This window comes from Astatotilapia calliptera, chromosome 12 (assembly GCF_900246225.1).
Source record: "Astatotilapia calliptera chromosome 12, fAstCal1.2, whole genome shotgun sequence".
Taxonomy (NCBI): Eukaryota; Metazoa; Chordata; class Actinopteri; order Cichliformes; family Cichlidae; genus Astatotilapia; species Astatotilapia calliptera.
Window position 1 is genome coordinate 603,032 of NC_039313.1, and position 11,128 is coordinate 614,159.

Below are 11,128 nucleotides of genomic sequence, written 5' to 3' on the forward strand. Positions count from 1 at the left end.
TGTTTCCGAGTTCACTCCTTGAATCCACCCTTCGGCTCGACCTGTGAGTATGCTGTGTCTTGTATTTTGGTTTTCTTTTGTCATCCAGTTCCAGAGAAAGATATTCATTATTGTAGAGGTGCAACAATCTATCAAATAACTGATTCTCCATTGTCAACAATTCTTATATTCAATTCATCGGCATAAATGTAAAAGAGTTTAAGAACTCTGATTCTGGGTTTTAAAATAAGTGATTTTTTTCTCCTTCAGGAACTAAACTAAATATCGTGTATTTGTGGGGGAAATGATTTTTGTGATTAGTCTAGGAGAGTAATCATTGCACTTCTACTTTGCTGTTCAATCAATTTGCACATCTGGACTTACTGTTGTTTTTTAATCTCTCATTGCAGCATTTGTGCTTCCTAACCCTAATGGAGTTGAAACAGTTAAATGAATAATTATAAAAAGGTTTCATCTCTACAGACAGAGAGAGTTCTCATCTCTCCTATCTCTCCTTCTATCTCCTCTCCTTTCCTCCGTTCCCTTCACCTCCTTCTTGCCTTCTGTCCTTTCACCTACCCCAAAGGTCATTTTGTTTATGACAGAACTGTTTTGTGATCCAGTTCTTCAAAGTAGCACACTGAATTCAATTTTATTTATACAGCAAATAACAACAAAAGTTCTCTGAAGGCGGTTAATACTGTAAGGTAAAGACCCTACAAGAAAACAGAGAAAACCCCAACCATCATATGACCTCTGCGAGTGAGCGCTTTGGCAACAGTTGGAAAAAAAATCTTTTAATGGGAAAAAATCTCCAAGAGAAGCGGGCTCAGGGGGGGGCGGCCATCTGCTGTGAGCGGCTGGATGAGGGGAGGAAGTCATTAATGGTATTAAGACTGTTTGAGGGGGAAAGAAAGTCTTCAAATCCACTGTGGAAGTGTTGCATACACCTTCACCCTTTACAGAGCAAATAAAATCATTTTATGTTTTTGGATCATTTTACGGATTAAAAACTTTGACATAGTCATCGTCTGGTGTGTGAAGCTGCATTTCCTTGAATAATGGAGGTTAATTAGCTGAACAGATCAGCAATAAATAAATATTAATTAGATTAACTATTGTCTACTTGCAAAGAAGAGTTAGAATGATCCGTTTCAATGAGTAATTATTATAGGGACCTTATTTCTTTTAGTATTTTAAACCCTGTATTTCCTATTGCTATTTACTAGAAATATGTAGTAAAATGTATCCAAATAGTCCAAATGAGTGCAATTTTTCACTCATTTAAAATAAGTACAAACTGTTACCTCAAATTATTGTGTAGATTTTATGTGTTGTTTTTTATGGTGTAGCAGGTATAATTTTTCCATGGAAGGAGCAGGTAACATGCAACTAAAGGGAAACAACATCAATAGTTATCTTTATTCCTATAGCATTTTAAATACATGTAAACAACAATGAATAAAATCTACTAAAAAGATCATCTTTACAATAACTAAGAAAAAGAAATAAGGAGGGCTGCTGTGAGTTAAGCCTGGGCACAGGGTGTTTTAACTGAAAAATACAAGCAAAAGATTCATTATAGTGATTTAATATTAAGAAAAAGCGAGTATTTGTATGTCATCCTGTGCTGTACGATATACTGTAGAATCTCCATGTTGTCTCCATGTTGAAGGCTAAACTGTGGCCCAGTGTATTACTGACGTACTGTAGTTGCTACAGCTTTACACATGACACCACATGCAATTTTGAATTTTGCATTCATTGCAGCATTTATACTTCTGGTGGTAGGATTGGAGAAGTTAACATTAAAAGCAACTATAAGCTCTGATTACAGCATGCAAGTGAACTGAAGGACAGTCGTATATTATTTGGATTTTTTCCACACAAAAATCGAAATAATATCATTCATAACAAATAATAACATCTTACATTCATCTTCAGTGGGAACGTGTGTAACATTCCTTCTTGGAACTCCAGAGTTGCCTGACCAACAGTAGTTCCTGTTTTTCTGTAACTGCAACAGTGGAAACAGATACTATTCCTGGATGTTGCGCGGCAGCGTGGAGCTGCTCTGTCGTTTAGGCTCTGCTCCTTATATGTGATGAAATTTGCCTGCAGTCATGGCCCGCGGCTATGGCTGCCCTAGAGACAAAAGAAGATGGGCTGCCACCATCATGTTTAACCACCCCTGACACATCATCACCCTTATTGTGCCTCTCAATCTGAACACACACACAGCAGCAGCAGTAGTCCAGGGCAGCAGTGCTGCAGCACCATCTGTCAGCCTGGTGTCAAGTGGCCCTTGTCTCCAGTGATTATAAGAGCTCCTGCTGCCTCAGGTGGTCCATGGACCAGCACACCATCTAGAGGGCCAGGCCAAGCCATATGGTCTGTGGGGCACAAGGGGGCACCCAGGGGAGGTAGATCTCCTCTTGCCACTGGACAGTACAGACAGCATCCACAGCCCACACTCGTGACTGTCTGCTGAAATGTTCTCGTCAGGGTTGAGATGAGGGTGAAGGACTTGACAGATATGATTCAGAGTTTCTGAAAGAAGCTGAAGAAAACTGTCAGATAGGAGGACAAATCAGTCAGGCCAAAGCTAGCCTCTTATTGCCTTAATATTATCATCAAAGACAAACTTGTGGATGTTTCATGTAAAGGTTCATCCAGATAAAGTGATGAAAACCAAGTTTTTATTTAGAAAGTTTGGTGAGGCTGGATTTTTCACACCCGCATTTTAATTTAATTCAATTTTATTTGCAAATCACAACAACCATCACCTCAGTGTAAGGTGTACAGTAATACAGACCCTAACACCCAGACAACCCCCTGTGAGCAAGCACTTTGGCGACAGTGGGAAGGAAAAACTCCCTTTCAACAGAATTAGGCTCAGAGAGGGGCACCGTCTGCCCCGACCGGCTGGGTGAGGAGGGACAACAGGACAAAGAGAGGGAGAAATAATACCTCAGTCTATTGTCTTAATCACATAAGAATAACACAGTTTTAGTCTGCTTTTCCTTACATCATCACTAATATATCACATGGAAAATTTGATTTTACAACTAATATTACAATTATATTACACAGTCTACTCTATTGACTGTGGGGCTAAAATCAGCAACTATTCTTTGCATGCGTGCTCACCCATAGAGACACATTTCAGCCTAAATAATATCCTGACAGTGAAATTTTAAAAGAGGCTTTTTCTGTTTAAAGTTAAAGAGAAGGACTATTTACACGTCCAAACGTGTGTTTATATCGTTAAGCATCAGCAGATTTATATAATCTTGTTTTGATAAGTTTGACATAGATAAATCACTCGTAATATAATTGTATCAGCAAATCCAAAATGTTTTGTATCAATGCCTTCTGTTTTTAGTGGACAATGAAAAGACAGTGATCACATGTGTATTAAAAATAACACAAACTAGCATTGCAACAGGAAACAATAAAATCTTAGTTACTTCCTGTACTTACACTAAAAGGTTACAAATAAGGATCATCGTGTACACAGACAGGAAATAAATGGAAAAACCACACAGTGTCTCAGGAAGGTGCGCTGGGCCTTAACATGCCACCACCACATACTGACAGAAGTTTTTAGATCTCTGCTTTTGAGATGGAATAAAATTCTTCCAGAAAATATTCCCTCATTCTGGGCTTAATGATGGTGATGGAGAACAATGAAGGGAAATCTGAAAACAGTCATTTCATATAATAAAACTAATTGTTTGTGTTAATTTGTTCTTGTATTTGCATTTGGACATTTTGCTAAACTGTAGATTGTCTCAATCATCAGTCTGTCTTATGATGTCTCCACAGAGCTAAGAGAAGAATTCCTCTCGTTTCAATTTTGGGAATTTCTTCTTTTTTTGTTTTGATAATAATAATAATAATAATAATAATAATAATAATAATAATAATAATAATAATAATAAATGTTTAATGTTATTGGCCCGCCACTACATTAGTCTGACGGTAGCATGACACAATTCATTTCCACGACAGATTCTAGCGTGGTTGTGGAGGCTGCTGCAGGTGTGATGTGTCCACTCCCGCTGTGTTAGTAGTTACTTACTAACACAAGAGGGCGTGTTGGTGTGTGTCTGGGCGGCTTCGAGGGTCCCGGCCTGTCAGATTTCGGGCTTTCTGCTGAACACCGAAGCAGGACGCGTCTGCTCGTATCTTTCGTTAGTTTTCGTTACGTTACTTTTGTCTGTGTAAAGAACTCTCACGTGCAAGTTCGAATTGCTTTCTGTTTCTAAAAGCTGGCCGCACAGCTGTTTTCTGAATTTCCCATTTCGAGGAATTTAAAAGAAAAGAAAGTTTACGCCCACGTACAGTTGTGTTAACAGCACAGACAGCCCACGGACAGTTAGACAGACATATTCTATATACATATCTCCCACGAGGTGCAATATAATTGTGGATCTAACTGCACACTGATAATCGCTTTAAATCTATGAGCGTATTCAACAGTGCGCGCCCGGCGATTTTTCGCTGTGGCCTGCTATATGTTCCATCACAGAGACGGTAACAGTGATGTGAGGCTTTCCTTTACTGAAATAATATACCGTAACGATTAGCTATATGAACAATAAGCAGCTTTGCTGCAAACTAGAATAAAATGAGAGAAAATGAACATATCAGAAGAGGGCAAAGCAAAGCTGAGAAACAATTGATATGCAGCAATAAGTGTGCCAGTGTGTGTGTGTGTGTGTGTGTGTGTGTGTGTGTGTGTGTGTGTGTGTGTGTGTGTGTGCTGGTCAGGGTCTGCAGAGCCAATCAGCTGCTCATGCAGATGACGTGCTGATGTCCTACGTCAGCCCCGTCGCTTGTCAGAGTTGCACACACACTGGAAACACACACGTACACACACTCCCTATCCGAGCCGGACAGTGCAGCTCCTGGTCCGGCAGCCCGGCAGCGGAGGACTTACCCAGGCTTCCAGGCTCCGCAGCCCGCTGTGACAGTGGACCTAACGTCGCCTTACTTTGTGGACATGGGAGACATGGGGGACCCGCCGAAAAGTAAGACATGTGTTCGATGTTGGATCCATGCTGGAACTTAATTCTTCAGAACTAAGAGTTGACTTGGTTACGTGGTGATCTCCGCAAACACAGTATATGACTTTCCCCTATTAAACTCGGCACACACACACACGCATATATATATATATATTTATATATATTTATATATATTTATATGAAAGCTGTGTTACCTCCTATATAGTAGTCTTGATGATAATAATAATAATAATAATAATAATAATAATAATAATAATAATAATAATAATAATAATAATAATAATAATAATAATCGGTGTGCTAAAGAGTGTTTCATGTGTTCTTATGTTGTTGCCCTTCCAGAGAAGCGGTTGGTGTCTCTGTGCGTGGGCTGCGGAAACCAGATCCACGACCAGTATATCTTGCGGGTCTCTCCGGACCTTGAATGGCACGCCGCCTGTCTCAAGTGTGCCGAGTGCAGCCAGTACCTGGACGAGTCTTGCACGTGCTTCGTCAGGGATGGAAAGACTTACTGTAAACGGGACTACATCAGGTAGGACGGCCGGGACGGGACGGGACGAAGAACTGGAGCAGCTCGAAAATTGGAATTATGTTGTTTTGATATTTACAAGATCAAGTTGAGATGATGCGGACTCGTTTACTCTCCCTGGAGTCCCTTTGTCACCGGGCACATTTCATTTGACGTGTCAGAATCACAGTTACTTGATACAGCAGCTTATGTAGAAAGTAGCGCCAGCATTTCGTAATGCGGCGATAAGACGTGGTTTAACGTTCTGGAACAATATAATTCATCCAGACCACAACTCAAGGTCGCAGGATACATCACACAGAGCGAGAACCCGCAGGACGTTTCTGTGCAGACAGCAGACAGCTCACTCTGTCACAATTCCTGTTCAACTTCACCAAGCTCATTTACAAGTTCATAGTTTTATTTAATTATATTTGTAATAATAATAATCACAACAGCAGCAATAATAATAATAATAATAATAATAATAATAATAATAATAATAATAATAATTTAAATTAAAATGTGGACATCTCGGGCGTTTTGTAATTATTACAAATAAGTAAATATTAAACCATTATTATTATTATTATTATTATTATTATTATTATTATTATTATTATTATTATTATTATCATCATCATCAGTGTGTAGTGGCCGAGCTGTGTGCCGTGTGAATGACCAGCCCTGCATGTGTGTGCCTCGCAGGTTATACGGGATTAAATGCGCTAAATGCAACATCGGCTTCAGCAAGAACGACTTCGTTATGAGGGCCCGTTCCAAGGTCTACCACATTGAGTGTTTCCGCTGCGTGGCCTGCAGTCGGCAGCTCATCCCGGGGGACGAATTTGCTTTGCGAGAAGACGGGCTCTTCTGTCGAGCAGACCACGATGTTGTGGAACGGGCCAGCCTGGGCCCCGGGGACCCGCTGAGCCCCCTGCACCCCGCCAGACCGCTGCAGATGGCAGGTAGGACTGCTGCTGCTGCAGACCGGCACTTCAGCTCACACGGTGTGTTCAACGCTGACTTGGTGTTTCCTGTATTTTTATTTTATTTTTGTAGTCCTTAAAAATGAAAGACATTTCGTTTCTTGTGCTTCAAATCTGTCAAACGCAGGCTGCGATATCAGAGGGATTTACTGCCCATGTTTGATCTGTGTTTAACGCGTTTCCATCGAGGGGAACGTGTCCCTCCTGCCACAGAGAGTGGAAGTGTTCTGCTGTCATATTTGGTTTGTTGGCCTTATTTTAGTGGACCTGTTGTCTGCTCATGCTTTTGGCTGGTGTAACTTGTTTTCTGCAGACTGTGGGAGGATTAGAGAAAGGCCTGAGGTGCGCTTCTGTCCGAAAAAGTCCAATTATTCTTGTTGGAGGGGATCAGTAAACACGGCTGCTGGTCCTTCTCATAGTTTTGGTTATTCCTATCAATGTTTTAATGGCTTTGGGCAGCCTGCTCCATTCCTGCTGTAACAAATAATGGCTTTGGTTCCGATATGTCAGAGTGTTCTTCCACATATTAATCGAATATTGAATGAGACCGGAAGCTAATTAAATAACGAAAAAGCGTCTTTTCCAAAGGCCAGCTTTTCTCTGGATGTGTGAGCGCAGTTCTGAGGTTCTCTGATGCTCAGGGACCACAGCCGCGCGTTTTTTAATGTTACCAAGTCAAAAACATTTCTACAAGATGCTGAAAGAGATTCAGAATTCACAAAATTGTGGAAGAAGCATACGTGTGTGGAGAAGAATTAAAGGGAGTCCGCTCGCGTGTCCGTGTTTGGAGTCTACGTGTTTCATTTGATCGGATGTTTTTCACTTTTTTCCATAGCAGAACCAATCTCTGCCCGTCAGCCCGCTCTGCGGCCTCACGTACATAAACAGCCCGAGAAGACCACCCGGGTCCGGACGGTGCTGAACGAGAAGCAGCTGCACACGCTGCGGACCTGCTACAACGCCAACCCGAGGCCCGACGCTCTAATGAAGGAACAGCTGGTGGAGATGACCGGCCTCAGCCCGCGAGTGATCCGGGTCTGGTTCCAGAATAAGCGATGCAAAGACAAGAAGAGAAGCCAACTCATGAAGCAGCTACAACAGCAGCAGTCCAGCGACAAGACGGTAGGTGCTTAACGCGATCACCAGCCCACACACCCGATCACACACGATCCACTGACACCCCGTGTATCAAAGAGGCCCGTGATGTGGCACCGTGGTCGGCAGGCTGCTTCCGTCATTAATCAAGGTGTCAGTCCCAGAAAGGCCTCAGAGCAGATTTATTCATCAAGTTCAAATCAGAAGTTCCGTGACAGGCAAGAAGGACTGTGCACGAGCTCACCCGGGCTCTGAGGTCAAGCATGCGCACACACACACACACACACACACACACACACACACACACACACACACACACACACACACACACACGTCTATATTTATGTGAAATACGGACATAATGTGATTGATTGTTCTGCTGATTGAGCAATCGTGCACGTGAGTTTACACGGCAACACCCCCTCGCGTGTAATTCTCCCAGTAACTGTGCGTGGTGCTGAGCAGGATGCTTCCGTTTCTTGCAGAACATCCAGGGAATGACGGGAACCCCGATGGTGGCAGCCAGCCCGGAGCGGCACGACGGAGGCATCCAAGCCAACCCGGTGGAGGTGCAGAGCTACCAGCCGCCCTGGAAGGTGCTCAGCGACTTCGCGCTGCAGAGCGACATCGACCAGCCTGCTTTCCAACAACTGGTTCGTGATTTCCTGGTTCGCGCTCAGACATTAACACACTGCTGATATCAAAAGTGCTGTGATTTCAGTTTTTGAGGACATTCAGCAGCTGCTCTGAACAACTTTTTGTTTTTTTTAATAGTGTGTGTCATTTGCGAGCACTGCTAGGTCCCTTATCTATCTATCTATCTATCTATCTATCTATCTATCTATCTATCTATCTATCTATCTATCTATCTATCTATAGATATAGATATATATATAATTCTTAATCTGTTGAAGAATATTGAATTAGCATGGACACATAACCACTGTGACCACTGACGCTACGTTTTCTACGTTTATTTCAAGTATGTAAAATTTCGAGGGAATATGGTCAGATGCGCTTAAGCGCACAGACACGAGGCTGTGGGTAACCCGAAAGACCAGCAGTGTTTGTTCTCCACACCGGCCACACACGGCAAAGACACGTGCAGCGCACCCGGACGATGTAAACCAGCTTTCTAAATAAAATTAAAGCATTTTGTGTTTTTCCCGTTTGGTTCCGTTTACTCTCAAATTAACAGACTTTCAAATACCTGTAAAAGCGAACACCATGCCATCCTCGTTCCGCTTCTTTTATCGCGCAATTGTAAAGCAGTAGACTACAAATCTATTATTATTATTATTATCATCATCATTATTATTATTATGACGTCGATGGTTGCAGTGACGTTGACGGACGGATTTCCTTTGGAAACTTTGCTGACACACAGGCTGAACTGCGTCCCTGAGCAGCAGCACTGACCTGCCCATGAGTAGATGTAATCCAAGGCCTTTTAGTGTGCACGTGTAAAAGTTTCAGCTGTGCTTTTAAAGGTTCGCTTAATGTGCTCTGCAGGTGAGTTTCTCGGAGGGAGGACCGGGTTCGAACTCGACGGGCAGCGAAGTAGCGTCTATGTCGTCTCAGCTTCCAGATACGCCGAACAGCATGGTCTCCAGCCCCATCGAGGCCTGAGCCGGCGCTGCGTGGACAGACACACACAGCCCCTTTCATATCACCCTTCTCGACTGCACCAAGCAACCCCCTGGTTGTATTTTGACACTGTGAAGACAATCATGGGATTTACCACAGTCACACATTCTAACGTCCAGAGGAGATAACGCGACGAGTCCTCGCGGTCGGTCGGTGCTGCCCGTTTGCCAAACAGAGAAGGCATGAAGCTGGCTTCACCGATGAACGGGACCCGGCGGCGAGGAGAGAGCTCGAGATTCTCTGTACTCGCGACATGCCGCACGCGACTTTCAATAGAAACTGTGTTTGTTTGTTTTTTTTAATTCGACACACGCACCTCGTCATATAATAAATGACTGTGTGGGGTGTGGGCGGGGGTTCTCCATTAACTACATGATTTTCTTAAAGACCCAAGTACTAAAGCATTTGCAACAAGGTATACCTCTATTTTGCCACAAGCTTCGTGGGACATTTGTGCGAGTTAGTGTCCGTCCAACATTTTTTTTCTTCCCCAAAGATGTGTAAATTAATAATAACTTAAAAAATACTGTTAGCTCCGGAAGGAAATGTTTTGTTTGTTCCCGTGCAGCAAGATTATTTATTATTTATTGTCAACAAACTTGCCACCTTTTGTGTAACTTTCTTAACTGAAGTAAAAAAAAAAAGAAAGAAAGAAAACCCCAAGGCGTTTGGTCTGTCGCTTGTTTGTCGGAATCAACAAACAAAATGACAATAAGGAGTTTACCTGCACGTCTGACGCGTGTTTCTCTGTGAGCGGACACACATCAGCTCTGGTTAAATGCCTGGATGGGTAGACTGTGGTTAATTGGGTGTCATGTTAGTGCAGATGCTGTGTCAGGTTACGTATACTCTGCTACCTGCTGCAGCGCAAAGTGCACCGCTAAACATCTCCAGCCTAACAAAACGCCCGACCTTTAAAATCTTCTTCCGTCTAAAATGTGCCGCGTGGATCTTCATTTGTACGCATAGCTGGATTACGTTTTAAGAGACACGGCCACACTCGGCACTGCACACGGTGCCATAACGTGGCCGCAACAGAAAAAATTCTACTTGTTTTAAGAAAAGTCCAAATTAAAAACACTAAAGCTATTCTTACTATTCCCTTTGCCATTAAATAACCGAGTCAAAAAGAAGGTGACAGAACCCACAAACGCACACGGTGCGTGCCGTGAATTTAAGCTTTCAGTATTTGGACAAATGTCCAAAGCAGTCTCAGGGTTTTGTGAACATCGCTGTTCTATAATGTTTCAGTGTGGATCAAAGTGCAGGTTTTAAACAGTGTTTGAGTTTATTATTTGGTGTATGGGAATGTGTGACTGCATGGCTGCGGTGCGGGGTGCTCATAGCAAACAATATCGACTTGTCTGGATTATACAGACACTCATTGTTTTCTGTTTGACATTAAAATGTATGGATTTGTTTTTGAACAAAAACCCAAAAACAAACAAACAAACAAACAAACAAACAAACAAACAAACAAACAAACAAACCCAAAACACTGTAAGAAATGTAACATCTAAAAAACAGGAATCAGCATTTTGTCCTAACGGCTAATGTTATGATTTAGAAACGATATATTTAATATTTGAATGATTTCACTAATTTCTAATAATAATTACATATGTGTCTAAATTTGTGAATGAGAGAAAGCTAATTCTTTTTAAATGCAGGTTGCTCTGAAATGTAAAGTGGTGCTCCGCAGCGTCAGCAGGGCTGTCTGAATGCTTTTTACAATAAAATCTCACTGAGTCAGGAGGTTTAATGAAAAACAGAAGAAGACAAACTTTACAACACAACATTGTTTACTATTGTCAGAGAAAAGATGCCCGTGCCCTGAATCATCAGTATCCAGCTTTTACAATACAAATACTGTACTG

The 11,128-nt window shown here is 42.2% G+C and overlaps 1 protein-coding gene across 3 annotated transcripts; it reads left to right on the forward strand.

Annotated features, from left to right (window-relative positions):
• Positions 1–4,823: 4,823 nt before the first annotated feature.
• Positions 4,824–9,773, forward strand: isl1a (ISL LIM homeobox 1a). 3 transcript variants are annotated; one of them, XM_026186646.1, is made up of 6 exons: positions 4,824–5,015; positions 5,355–5,544; positions 6,229–6,530; positions 7,348–7,631; positions 8,090–8,257; positions 9,117–9,773. In XM_026186646.1, the coding sequence occupies exons 1-6, from the start codon at positions 4,988–4,990 to the stop codon at positions 9,231–9,233; spliced, it is 1,089 nt and encodes a 362-aa protein (XP_026042431.1). In that variant the 5' UTR covers positions 4,824–4,987; the 3' UTR covers positions 9,234–9,773. The 3 variants fall into 3 exon arrangements, with proteins under 3 accessions (XP_026042431.1, XP_026042432.1, XP_026042433.1); XM_026186647.1 differs by having other exon boundaries at positions 6,229–6,488; positions 7,345–7,631; XM_026186648.1 differs by having other exon boundaries at positions 6,229–6,488.
• The last annotated feature ends 1,355 nt before the right edge of the window (positions 9,774–11,128 follow it).

Excerpts from the sequence above, each read along its gene's own strand:
- isl1a (XM_026186646.1), top strand. The coding sequence starts at position 4,988 with ATGGGAGACATGGGGGACCCGCCGAAAA. Across the intron at positions 5,545-6,228 it reads TGTAAACGGGACTACATCAG|GTTATACGGGATTAAATGCG; the intron begins GTAGGACGGCCG and ends TGTGCCTCGCAG. Across the intron at positions 8,258-9,116 it reads AGCCTGCTTTCCAACAACTG|GTGAGTTTCTCGGAGGGAGG; the intron begins GTTCGTGATTTC and ends TGTGCTCTGCAG.